The sequence below is a fragment of the Trichosurus vulpecula genome, chromosome 8 (assembly GCF_011100635.1).
Source record: "Trichosurus vulpecula isolate mTriVul1 chromosome 8, mTriVul1.pri, whole genome shotgun sequence".
In the NCBI taxonomy this organism is placed as follows: domain Eukaryota; kingdom Metazoa; phylum Chordata; class Mammalia; order Diprotodontia; family Phalangeridae; genus Trichosurus; species Trichosurus vulpecula.
The window spans coordinates 52,572,557-52,585,502 of record NC_050580.1 but is presented as its reverse complement, the minus strand read 5'-3'; the positions used below and the strand labels follow the sequence as shown (position 1 = coordinate 52,585,502).

Sequence of the window (12,946 nt, the reverse complement as noted above, 5' to 3'; positions counted from 1 at the left end):
AAAAAAACAAACCCCATCCCTAAGGAGATGCAAGGCTTTCGATCAGGATAAAAAAAGTGCTATTGTAACACAGCCTTCAAAGGAGGAGTTCCACTCTATCAAAACAAGGCCAGGTTTTCTATGGGAAAGAGGAGAGAGGGGGGTCGACAGAGGATGTTAATGGAGCTTCTATATTACAAAATAAAGGCAAAGAATACAATCCTTCTGGATCTACCTCGCCTATGATCCTCCAGATAAAGCTCCACCCAGATCAGGAACAAAGGCCTCACTCAAGTCTGATCTCCTAAAATCTGGCTGACCCAAAGCCTTTTAAGGATAAAAGCTTCTCATATAAAGATTGTAAAATGAGCCAGAGGTGCAAAAAGCTCTGAGAAACACCAGACGCTCAAAGACTGCCTGCCCTGCTCCAAATAAAGGTCAGAAATGGGCCCAGAGCTTCGGGGTCAATCATCTACTTCAGTATTCCATAAAAAGAGTTATTGATTAAAGAAGCTATTTCTAAAAACTGATCTATAAGCTTGCCTTGCTAGTGATTTTTGCTGTTATCTTCATGAGTGAGCAAATAAATCTCACTCCTACTCCTATGTATGCTCAGAACAAGAAAGCCATGACCGGGTTTCAGTAGAACTGGATAAGCAGCCCTCAAATATCAGCAAATAGATGGAAATCCACGGAGTCAGTGCAATCCAATAACTAGGTTGTCATCCAGAGAGTTAACTGGAACAAGAAGGCCTGCATTGCTCCTCCTCTCTGTCTCCTTCAGAATGGAGCAGGGCCTTCCCCCAGTGGAGCTTTGCAAAAACAAGAGGATCACAGTCTCGAAGTGAAAGGACCCTCTGAAACAGAGGTCACCGAGGCTAACCCACGCATGAACAAGAGCTCCTCCCCAACAGTTCAGAGATTTGGTTAAAGTGAACTGCAATAATACTAAGGAGAAACCAAAGAAGCTCAATGAAGCTTGACCCTGACAAGCCTCTGGAGCAAACACACAGAATGTCTACGCAGAATGGATGGATGGGTGCAAAACGCTGCTCCGCCTGTCACAAACTTCTGAGTTAGGCTGGTGCAACTCTACCAGTATCTTCACAGCAAGGATTTCCATTGGTTTCACAGAATCTCAGAAGAGGAAGGGGCTTCATAGGTCACCTGGCTAAACCTGTAACAAGCATTCCTTCTACTTAATTCCCCACTAAACTCCAGAGGGAGCTTTGGGATAGCTCAAAACGTTGGCAAAATTATCCTTGTATTATCCTAGACCTGCCTCTCTGCTGCTTATATCACTGCTCCTATATTCTACCCTATGGAAATGGAGAATGAAGGGGGAAAAAATACAGGAGGTGTAGAGAGACACACAGAGAAGGTAATGTCACCAAGCCTGGGGACAGGTCCTAGTTCAAAGCAATGACTAGTAAGGTAGTGTCTGCCAAACACTGAGAAACAGATGCTGTCCTTCTTCCCAGGGCCATAACTCAGATGACAACACGCGCCTGGGCTTTCTGTAACTGTAGTGATTCTAGAAGAGTTGCCAGTATCGTGCCCTCTTACTTGCTTCAAAAGCAGAAGTACTAAATCAAGTCCAGAATGTTTCAGCCTATAAATGAGAGCCACAGATTAAAAAAAACAGACCAGCACCAGAATCACTTCTACTAGGTAAACCCCAGAGACCTTCAAGTCATCTAGAGGAATGAGATATAAGAGCCCCCTGGATGCCCTTCTCCCCTGCCCTCGGCACATCCAGACAAGGCACAAGCCCAAGAAAGTGGTGCTTACAAATTGAAAGTGAATACTTCCTTTTGCCTAAATCTTCTCACAGATCTAGTGCTACCTAAACAATTAATTACTGTCTCAAAAAGTCTATTCCTTTTAAGTTGCTTTGCCAAAATTACTTTCGACAAGAGGAAAGCAAACAAATAAGCTCAAATAAATGCTTTTTTAAAAAAATTCTCCAAACAACCATCTCTTCCCAGGACTGAGCATACCTGTAGCAGCCTGGACCCTCAGATTCCCAGGGCCCTTCAAGAGATGATTTTTGTCCTAAGATCAACAGCCGAAAAATAGGAATTGAACTCTGAACTCACCTTCTAGGGTACATTCTAAGAGTAGAGTCATCAATCTGTCCCCACCTGAGTGCTATCAATTGTTGCTATCTCTAAGATAAACTTAGAAGAGTAAAAGTGTCTTGACCAAAAGCTGATATGGCCCAAGAATTTCCCAGGGGACGAAGTCTCTTTGTGAGCCATGAGAGGGAAGGGATCCAACCTAGAGTTGGCAACCATTCTGATCTGCTCTGAGGTCATGTCTTCCATGCTTTAAGGATGCTGATGGCAAAGCGTATATGCCAGCCTTTCCTAGGAGCGGGCCAGTCTTCATGAGGTATCCAGCCTCTCCAGACCTGTGAGGCAGGCCGTCAGATGGTATACCTGGTAGCCCTTGCACTACGCCAGCATGGCTCAGAGAACCCAGGGTCACCTCCATGTCATGGTACAGCATCAGGACTTTAGTGAAGGACACTGTAGTATACAAGTCAAAATTTTCTCAAAGTCTTCACTGATAGCCAGGTTCTAGAAAGCCCAAGCCCAAGTATCACTCTTCACAAGCTGCTGCCATACATTAGAAGCAAATCTTTCTGGAATCTCACTTCAGAATTAAAGTTGATCCAGCTTTAAAAATTTTAATGAAATTATTCTTATGTTTTTCTCTAATTGCAAGAAAAAAAAACTCATAAAGGTTGCATTGGACACAGTCCTAGTGAAGTTCTCCTTCCCAGAAGGAAAAAAGTCTTAACTAGGAGGCAAATGAGGAAGAGATGGAGGAAGAGGAGACCAATAAGAAGACACAATGCTGTGTTGTTCTTTTATACAAGGCCATCTCACTAAGTCATCTACCCTCATGCCAAACTACTGTAAAACTGTGATGGATAGAAATCTCACCTAACCACAACAGGACATAACATCTAATCTAACGATTAAGGGTCATCCAGTAGTGGGACAGGGTCATTAGTGTAGCAACTTCTCATCACTGGAAATACTCAAAGAGTGACTACAAGTGACCTCCCCAGGATGTTCAACAAGATATTTCTGCATGGATAAGAGGTTGAAAGAAGGCAGTCTGAGGCCCCTTCCAATGATACTATAGTCCTAGAGAATAACACTCAGCAACCTTTCCACGCCTGAAGCAAGAATTCTCAACAGAATTCTCTTAATGCAGCCCACCCTAATAGATGGAGTACTGGGCTTGGAGCGAAAGAGACCCAAGTTCAAATCCAGCTTAGGACCCTAGGCAAATTATCTCACCTGTATGAGCCTCAGTTTCATCATGTATAAAACAAGGCTGGAGCAGATGGCCTCTGCACAGACTCCCAAAGTGGATGATATTGCCCTCTGGGGGGAGCTGGACAATCCAGCAGGGTGGTAGTAGCCTCAGATGCACTTGGGGGCATTGAATAAAAATAAGGGGGCAGTGGAACCATAAGGAGAGAAAAAAAGATAAGAAAATTTTGAAAAACCATTCGTACGTGTTTCATCTGCTGTGCAACAGAGTTCAAGTCACAGTGGTTACATTATTTTCCAAATAAACACACAAAATGTAAGTCATAACCCATGGAGGTCAAGTCCACCAACAGGTCTTAACAAGCAAGTGTTGGCAGGTGAGCACATGGTGCACTGTCGGGAATTCCAGCACGAATTGGTAGAAATTTGTGCATGTAATAACTTGTTTACAATACAGTGTTATACGGCTGCATGATGCAATATTGCCTCATCAAAATTTCAATGCAGGAAAAAACCCACAAATTTACAATAAATTATTAACTTTAAGAAGTGTGATTTTTTTTTTTAATTTTTAGATGACACAAATTTTTTAAAAAACCATTAAAAGGTTAGAAAAAGTAGATTTCTAGGGAGGTGCTGAGTAATAAGTTTGGAAACTTCTGCTCTAAAGTCTCTCCCAACATTAAATCTATGACCTCAGGATCTTTTTATCAAAAGGAACCATTTCCCTTTCTTCCAACCATATCTCTCACCTTCAGTATTGTCCTCAAAGATGACATCCTTCTTACAGGCTTTCCAAACTAACTAGGCCCCAGCCCAGTCACTTCTCTGGAAATAAATGTCCTATACCCTGACCACAAGATAAGCTCCCAGAGGATGTATTCCCTAAGCTCAGGGCAATACCTTAGACATAGAAAGGGGGATAACAAATATTTGCTAAGCTAATTCCAATAAATTACCCTCACCTGCACCCTTCTCTTCTCTCCCAATTAATTTGTTTACTTGCCATAATATTTTATGATTTTATTCCACTCTACCCTGAAGTTCCATGTATATTGCTATTTATATGTTTATCCAATTTATATGTTTATATACTTTGGCATTTGGACTTATATACATGAAAATCAACTCCCTGGGGCAAATGTTTAATCCCAGCCTGACTTGCCCACTTTCAATTAGTATATTCTGAGGGAGTACAACCCATATATAACATGAGACTAGACAAAACACAATTAGGAAGGCAAATTTTGCAAAAACTCCCAGTGTATTACAAAGCCAAAAATATTTTGTTTTGAGAATACACTACTGCTGTACAAATTATTTATATATAATTCTGTTTTGGGAATACATTTCTGCTTCCACCTATTATCAAAACCTCTCGGAAAATGACTGCATTATTTTCTTCCCAATGCTCCCATTAGATGGAGACAATACCATCAAGCACAGCTGCCTACCTAGAACATACATTCAAATATAGACTTGTAAGAGGCTCTACCTTCTGGGGACCCTTCCCACCATCTTGAATAAGTCTCATCCAAATAATTACAGAACTGATTTTTCAGTGTCTACAGATTCAATTCAATAAACATCTATTAAGTATCTACTATGTGCCATACACTGTGCTAAGCGAGGGATACAAGAAGATAGTCTCTGCCCTCAAGGAGCTTACAATGTAATGGGGGAAGACAACACACAAAAGGCAGACGGAAGAGGGGGTTGGGTGGGGGGAGGATGATGTTCTATGGAGCCAGAACCAAGCTGAGCAACTAATGGAGAACTGAGTTCCCTGGAAAGTTCTGAAAGTCCAGAGCTCTCCATAAAGAAGGCTTTGCTTGGAGTTTACTGCTGTAGCCTCTAGTCCTCCAGGCAGGAGAGACAACTGAGGACATTGACGAGGTACCGAGTATCAAAAACTGAGTGTTCACAGAGAGAAACTCGGGCTTCAGGGGCCACTGGGCTCAACCTGTGCCTGTATACAAATTCCCACTACAACATACCCAACAAGTGGTTCACCAGCCTTCACGTGAAGACACGAGGCAATCCATTCTGCTTTGCACAGAACCTAAGTCTACATCTCTGCCTACCTGTCAGCCACCATTCCCAGGCCTGCTATTTGCCACCATGGCTTATCTACCCTGTAGAAGAGCTGGGAAAGAGTGACTTCCTTAAAAGAAAAAAAAGTCAACAAAACTCAGGCTTTAGAAGCGAGACTTTGAGCCCAGAAATCAAGATCAAAAAGCCTATCCAATGATGTTACTAGGCCAAGATAAGTAACCAGTTTCTCAAGAAAGTATTCTTCTGAAGAAAGCCCAACAAAGCACTATCTCCTGAATAACAAGCCCAGGTCAAAAAAGACTAATCTACAGGCAATATCATTCTAAATAACAACTGTCTTTGGTCTGATGAGCTCAGTAAACTCTCACAAGAGGCTAGTGTGGCTCAGGCACTAGACTTGGAGTCTGAGGATCTCAGGTAAAAGTTTAGCTCTCATATTTACTCTGTGTTATTCGGGACGAATAACTTGGTTATTTCCTACTTGGAATATTGTCAGAGCTGAAGAATACCTACTCATGTTCTCTATTACATTTGGTCCTGCATTATCAATTTTGACTCAGCTCTACCACACAGCCTCCCTCCCCACTTCTGGCCCTACATTTGCATAATAATGGCAGAAACTGTTGTTAATTGAGGTTCCAGCAGAAAATGATCAGAAATCTGGTCACCTAAGTTTTTACACCTCCTATGTAGGTTAACAATGTAAATCTCAATTCTAGAAACAACTGAGTTTTTCCTATTTACAGCCCACAATTGTTCTGTCTAGAGCAGAGGGCCCCAGCCAGCAGATCACAAAAGTCAAGGTTTGATCTGTAGAATTCAAGGGTAGAAGCACTTTCTCTGAAATCTGAGATTGTTTCCAGTAACAAAAGAGCCAGGCCACTGCTGGAGGGCCCCTACAGTCAGCCTCCTCCCTATCCCCAAATCAAAGTGCCACCACCACGCCCGCCTCCTGATCCAAGACTCCAGAGAAATAACCTTCCCAAGGAAATGTTAGGAATCCTGAGTCCAAGTCTGGCACTTCTCCAACTTTTTCATCTCAGGCCCTCTTTACACCCTTCTTCTTTTGCTTCTGTGGGGCATATGAGGGGGAGTGAGGCTTAAAGGAGAAAGCAGATGTAAAGCGCTGTGCAGATCTTGGAGCATCATTGTTGTTACCACTATCATTAGCTTCCTAGGGTCCCCAGGGCCCCAGGCTGGTGATGACTTCACTCCCGGAGCCTCCTGCTGCACTCCACGAGCTGAGATTATAGTTTATAAGCATGTTTATAGAGCAATACAGGGATGTGCTACTAAAGGTTTAACAACTGGGCTCTCTGGGGAGAAGAGGATGTATGCACACACATTCTTTAGTCTAATTTCGATTATTATCATCACCTTCTTAAGTCCAATCAACAAAAAGACAAATAAAGCCCTGATCTGTGGCTTTCAATCAGTTTAGAACTTGCTCCAGCACAATCCTAATTATATCAATATTTCTGTATGAGAAATTTAACTGATAAATTTTTAATCCATTACACACTAACAGAAATTTTTTATGAAAAATAGCTATATTTCTCTAAAGAAAAAATTTTTAGTAAGAACAGTGGCATCATCTTATGCATTTTTGCAAATCTCTTTAATATCTGGTTTAATAAAAGACAGCTGGATTCTCATATCTGCTTTTGAATTCGATCTGAAGTCAGGAAGGTCTGAACTCAAAATCTGATCTCAGACATTTACTACATGTGTGACTCTGGGCAAGTCACTAACTTCTGTCTGCCTCAGTTTCCTCATCTGAAAAATGAGATAATAATAGCAGCTCCCTCACAGGACTGCTGCAAAGATAAAATGAGATAATATTTATGAAGCACTATATTTTGTTGTTCAGTCTTTTCAGTCAAGGCCCCATTTGAGGTTTTCTCAGCAGAGACACTGGAGTGGTTTGCCTTTCCCTTCTCCAGTTCATTTTACAGATGAGGAGGCTGACATACACAGTGACTTGCCCACAGTCACACAGCTAGTAAGTGTCTGAGGCCACATTTGAACTCAGTGCCAGGCCTGGAACTCTATCCACTGCACCACCTAGCAGCGCTACATAAGTTCTCACTAATATCATATGGTGTTTTAGTTAAAGAAAAATTTGCCTCACAAAAATATACAGTTGGAAAACAGAGGAGTATTTAAATAGGCAAATAATCTCTTGGCATTATTTTAAAACAATTTTGTCCTCAAAGACCCCACTTGGAGAACCACCACCCTAGCTTAGGGCAGCCTTTCCTCTCCAGTTCCAATTTGTTGATCCTGATTCAGCTAATGACCCAGGCTGGGAAGACAGAAATTCCCATGAATGAATGTATTAATGAAGCCCCTTTCTCTTTAAAACCGAAAATGCTTGCCAACCACCAACACAGTGCCACACTCCTGGACCTCAGTGTTAGCACATGAGGAAACAAAGAGGATGGTTGCCAGCCTGCCATGTGGACAGGCTGCTAGAAAGCAGACTACCTGCCCTCCTCTGAATGAAAGCCAATGCAACCAAGCAACATTCTGTAAGGCCTCGTAGATTCCAAGGGCTAGCTAGTTCCATCTCTGTCCTTTCTGTCCTCTTCTGTGATCTTTCCCATCAAGAGTCCTCACCCTGTGTCTGGTCCTGTGCTGAGGGCATCAGGAGCTACAAAGAAACCTAAGACATGCTTCTGGCCCTCCAGGAGCTTATGGTCTAGTGGGACAGATAAGACGTAAGTGCATGTGGGAAAAACAGCTACAATAATAAAACCATATATTATAAGTGGCATGAACAAGGGCTATAGACTATTGCAATACCTTATTTTTTAAGTTCACTTCTTTTCCATTAACAAGCATTTTATTTGCTCTCCTTCCATTTCCCCCCACCGCTGGGGGAGGGGGGCAAGGGGGAAGGATAAACAAAAAGCTTACAACAATCACACATATTCAAGCAAAACAAATTTCCATATGGACCACTTCCAAAAATACATCTCATGCTACTGCAACCTTATTAACTACTCCCCTCACCTAGACTCTCCCCCAACTCCAATCATCCTCCAGGGAGGGCTCTCCTGCCTCTTCCTAAGGGACAGCGCTTTTCAGAGGCAGCTTGGCCTGAGGGATGCATGTGAAGTCAGTAAGACCTGGGTTCAAGTCTGCCTCTGAACCTTACTAGATGTCACTTAATGAAACCATAATGATATCTACACAGCGCTCAACAGATTACCACAGATCAAGAGGTGTAAGGGAGCTCAGAGGTCATCAAGCCAGACTTGCTTTTATAGATGAGGAGCTGCCGCCGTGAAGAAAGGGAAGGGACCTGTCCCAGATCATGCAGATGGTGTCAGAGACAAGGTAGCCAGACTCCACAGCCAGTAACTCTTTCTGCTCAGATCTTACCATCCTAGTCAAGGAGCCTTTATATGGCTCCTTGTCACCTCCCATAGAAAGTGGAATATCATTAGCCCAGCATTCAAGGACCTTCACAATCGGGCTTTGAACCACTTTTCTAGACTAATGTTATGCTGCAGTCAAACTAGACCCTTGCCATATGCCCCCCCCAAACCCATCCCATCCTTTCCCATCCCTGGGCCTGGCCCTCAGCACAGGTGTACCACAACTAGCCAATCTCTGCCCCTCAAAATCTCCTCTATCCTTTAAGGTCCCTTCAGGTGCCCCCACACCCTCCAGAGAGGAGTAAGTCTTCACCTCCTCCCCTAAGCTCAGGGTATTTTATCTTTGCTTCTCAAACACTTAAGAGTCTAAGTTACTTGAGAACAAAGGCCATGTGTTCAAGGCCCAGATCGGCTTCCACCTCTATGAAGCGCCCCGATTACCTACAGCACTTAGTCTAACAATTTTTCCCCACAAACTTACAGCTTCCATACACTCCCAGAAGGTAAGAACCACATCTTGTACTTCTTTGCTGCTCACCTAAAGGCAGAGAAACACACATACACACACACACACACACACACACACACACACACACACACACACGTAATCAGGCTCTTAAAGTGAACCAAGCACAGGATTCTGACAACTGCGCCATCTGAAAACACGCTGCACTTGGGGCTAGCAATGGATTCTCTATCATTGCACCTTACACAAGAACACAAGAAAAGAACAGCTGATTGTTTCCAGAGACTGTCTCATGTAAATAATTGTGCTATTTTTCAGATACGCCTATGTGAATCCACACCAGGACAACTGGTCAAATATTTCCACTCCCAAAACACAAGCAACATTATGCAGTGCTGGAGAAACAGAGAATAATCACCTATCATTTCCAAACCAACTCTGGCTGACAATCCTTCTAAAGAGTCAGTATTCTGAAAGTAATTAATACTGATTAGATTACAAAACAGAACCTAAGAATCCATGAAGTAATAAGTCCATTCATGTACATGGCACTCAGCTGTATCTTACACACAAGAATTTACTGGGTGGAGAAGTAGAGAGAAGGCATGAAAATCAAGTGGGGAGGAGACAGTGTTAAATCAGATCTTTTCTAGTTTAGCTACAGAAGAGGAAAAAAAAAGTTTCTACAGCTTAGACTCTTTAAAAAAAAACAAAGACATCCCCAAACCTACAGCAAAAACATATATGTACCTACATATCTGTGTGTATTCATATGTGTATATATATAGCTACCTGTGTATAATGATACATGTGTGCATATGTACATGTATATGTGTCTACTGATAAGACCTACAGAAAACACCCAAAACTTCACTACGATCATTATTGGTACCCAAAGTCTTAAACAGGATCTGTGAAGAGGCCAAGCCTAAACACAAATCACAGCATTACTAAAATCACCCACATTCCCCAACTACAATCCAGATCTGTTTACCAGTTTGCCTTCATCTATTGACTTGTTTTGCTACTGGAGGAAATAATCATTCACGGAAGGAAAATCTCAGGACTAGATCCTGTCCATTTCCCAATGATGACAACCAATTCTATGCAGCCAGTGAAGTAAAAAAGAAATCCAGAAACAAAAACAGTGGTTAGAATAAAGAGGCAATAAGGAAGAAATCTATTCAACAAAAGCACAGCAAAGAGGCTAAAAGCTCCCTACACCTAAACCAGGAACAAAGAGAAAGGAAAGTAACAAACAGGAATCCAAAACGTTCTCCTGCTCTGGTTCTCTCTCTGTCTCTGTCTGTCTGTCTCTCTCCCCATGACCCTTGATCCTCTAGATTTATCTTACGCCATAAGGAAAGGAGGTCTAAATGCTCTCCTGTCCCTGAAAAAGACACCAGAGGCGGCAACTACAAACCCAAGTGTCCTGATTCATGCTGCAAATTTGCAAATTTCCATTTCAGTCACGAAAAAACTGCATCTGGAAAAGACTCACCATCTTTAGGAGGTCCCAGTCAAACATCTTCCTCCTCCACCTGCCCTTCCGTCAGTGCCTTCTTGCTGTTTAAAAAAAAAAAAAAGAAAAAGAAAAAGTAACCAAGTGGTTTAATTGCACGGCTAATGATGAACACCATCAGTCTCAGCCCGGAGCAGTCAAAAAAGATTTCGCTTCTTCCTTTGAAAGCTCAGGTTTCACTCCTAGGGACTCGGCGTAGGGCCCCGCCTCCGTTGAGCGAATCAGGAGCGGGCTCCCTCAGGCTCCACCCACAAGATCCCTCCCAAACTGTACACCCCAGGCCAATTTCAGGGATCAGTTTTCTCACTACACTACGACTCAATTTCACACGGCGGGGGTGGAGGGGGGGGGTTGTCACCCTCAATTCGACTTTCTCCCACTAAACACCAACCTTTATTCTGCCCCAATCCAAACCTGGATCTGATCCATCTCTGAACACCCCCACACCCCGTAGATCGGGGTCCCTGCTGAGGCTTGGATGAGGGTCCCACTGCACTCCACTCAGTGCCCTGAAAGGAACCTCACCCATTTGAGACCCACCCCAACCTTCGAGGATGAGATTGGTCCCCCAGAGACCCTCCAGGTCCCCCAGGGAGTCCTTGGAGGGACACCCCTCCGAACCTTGAGCCCACTCAGAACCAGGTGCGTCCAATCCCCCTCAGAGTCCGCTCCGCCGTAACCACTCAAGGGACCCTATGCAAAGAATCCCGACCTTTGGTGGGACTTCCGATCAAGGACCCTTAAGCCCTCAGGGAGGACCTCCAACTCCCCAGAGGAACCCCCAAACCTGAAGAATCTTAGATGGATCCCCAAACCAGAAAGACCCCTGACCTTTCAGAGAACTCCCCCAAACCCTAAAAGTTGGGACCCACGACCTCCCGGAGGGACCCCAAAACCAGGACGACCCAGATCCCTCAGAGAGACCCTCGAACCCTTCAGAGCTGAGACCTCCGACATCCTGGAGGGACTCCCAAACCAGAGGAACCCCGATCCCTCAGAGCGACTCCCCCACTCCTTGAGAGCTGGGACCTCCGACCTCCCGGAAGGACTCCCGAACCAAAAGGACCCAGACCCTTCAGAGGTGGGACCTCCGACCTCCCGGAGGGACCCCTAAACCAGAAGAACCCCGATCCCTCAAAGCAACTCCCCTACCCCTTGAGAGCTGGGACCTCCGATCTCCCGGAGGGACCTCCAAACCAAAAAGACCCAGACCCTTCAGAGGTAGGACCTCCGACCTCCCGGAGGGACCCCCAAACCAGAGGAACTCCGATCCCTCAGAGCGACTCCCCCACCCCTTGAGAACCGGGACCTCCGACCTCCCGGAAGAGCCCCCAAACCAAAAGGACCCAGACCCTTCAGAGCTGGGACCTCCGACCTCCCGGAGGAACCCCTAAACCAGAGGAACCCCGATCCCTCAAAGCGACTCCCCCACCCCTTGAGAACTGGGACCTCCGACCTCCTGGAGGGATCCCCAAACCAAAAGGACCCAGACCCTTCAGAGCTGGGACCTCCGACCTCCCGGAGGGACCCCCAAATCAGAGGAACCCCGACCCCGCAGAGCGACTCCCCCACTCCTTGAGAGCTGGGACCTCCGACCTCAGGAGGTACCCCCAGATGACCCCTCCCGGCGAGCTCGCCTCAGCCCCCTCCCTCTCCCCTCTCCTTACCCTGCAGCGGGCTCCCTCTCGCCTCCTTCCGAGGCCCGACTCGGACCGCCGGGGCTCCCGAGATTGGAGCCGAGACTGCTCCGCCTCCTCCCTCTTCCCCCTCCCCCTCCCGCCGCCGCCGCAGCTCGCGCCCGCTCCCAGCCCGGAAGTGGCTCCATGGACCCGCCGAGTACTAGCTAATCGCTCAGGCCCAGGGCTGCCAGCGCCGCGCATGCTCGGAAGGCGACGCTGACGGCCGCGCAGGGAAGCCGGAGACAGAGCGCCCCCACCCGCCCCGAGAACCGAGAAAATGCTAAGTCGCCATCTGGTGGCCAAGCGTGGGAATTGCACCCTCCACCTACTGGGACGCGCTCCTGGGGACAGAAAAGTTCAAGGTGAACTCACTCCAACAAGCATTTATTAAATCCGAGCTATGTGCTAGGCTCTTGGTTGGGCGTGAGGATAATCAGAGGATCCTGGAGCTAGGCTGCAAGGGCCCTCAGGGGCCCTCGTTTACAGGTGAACCATCACAGATGCGATTCGAACCCAAGCTCCCTGACTTCGGGGTCCTTTCTACTGTAGCGACTGCATAGAGTAGGCGGGAG

The 12,946-nt window shown here is 45.5% G+C and overlaps 1 protein-coding gene across 2 annotated transcripts in view; it reads right to left on the bottom strand.

The window, feature by feature from the left end:
- Positions 1 to 12,489, bottom strand: part of SGPL1 (sphingosine-1-phosphate lyase 1) — an 84,051-nt gene extending 71,562 nt beyond the window's left edge. The window contains exons 1-2 of one of the 2 annotated variants that reach the window (XM_036735192.1): positions 12,363 to 12,489; positions 10,675 to 10,739 (exon numbers count right to left, since the gene is read on the bottom strand). In XM_036735192.1, coding sequence (XP_036591087.1) covers positions 10,675 to 10,701 — 27 coding nt within the window. In that variant the 5' untranslated portion in view covers positions 10,702 to 10,739; positions 12,363 to 12,489. The remainder of the gene's footprint in view (positions 1 to 10,674; positions 10,740 to 12,362) is intronic. The other variant, XM_036735193.1, reaches the window with a different exon arrangement.
- Between the last annotated feature and the right edge of the window lie 457 nt (positions 12,490 to 12,946).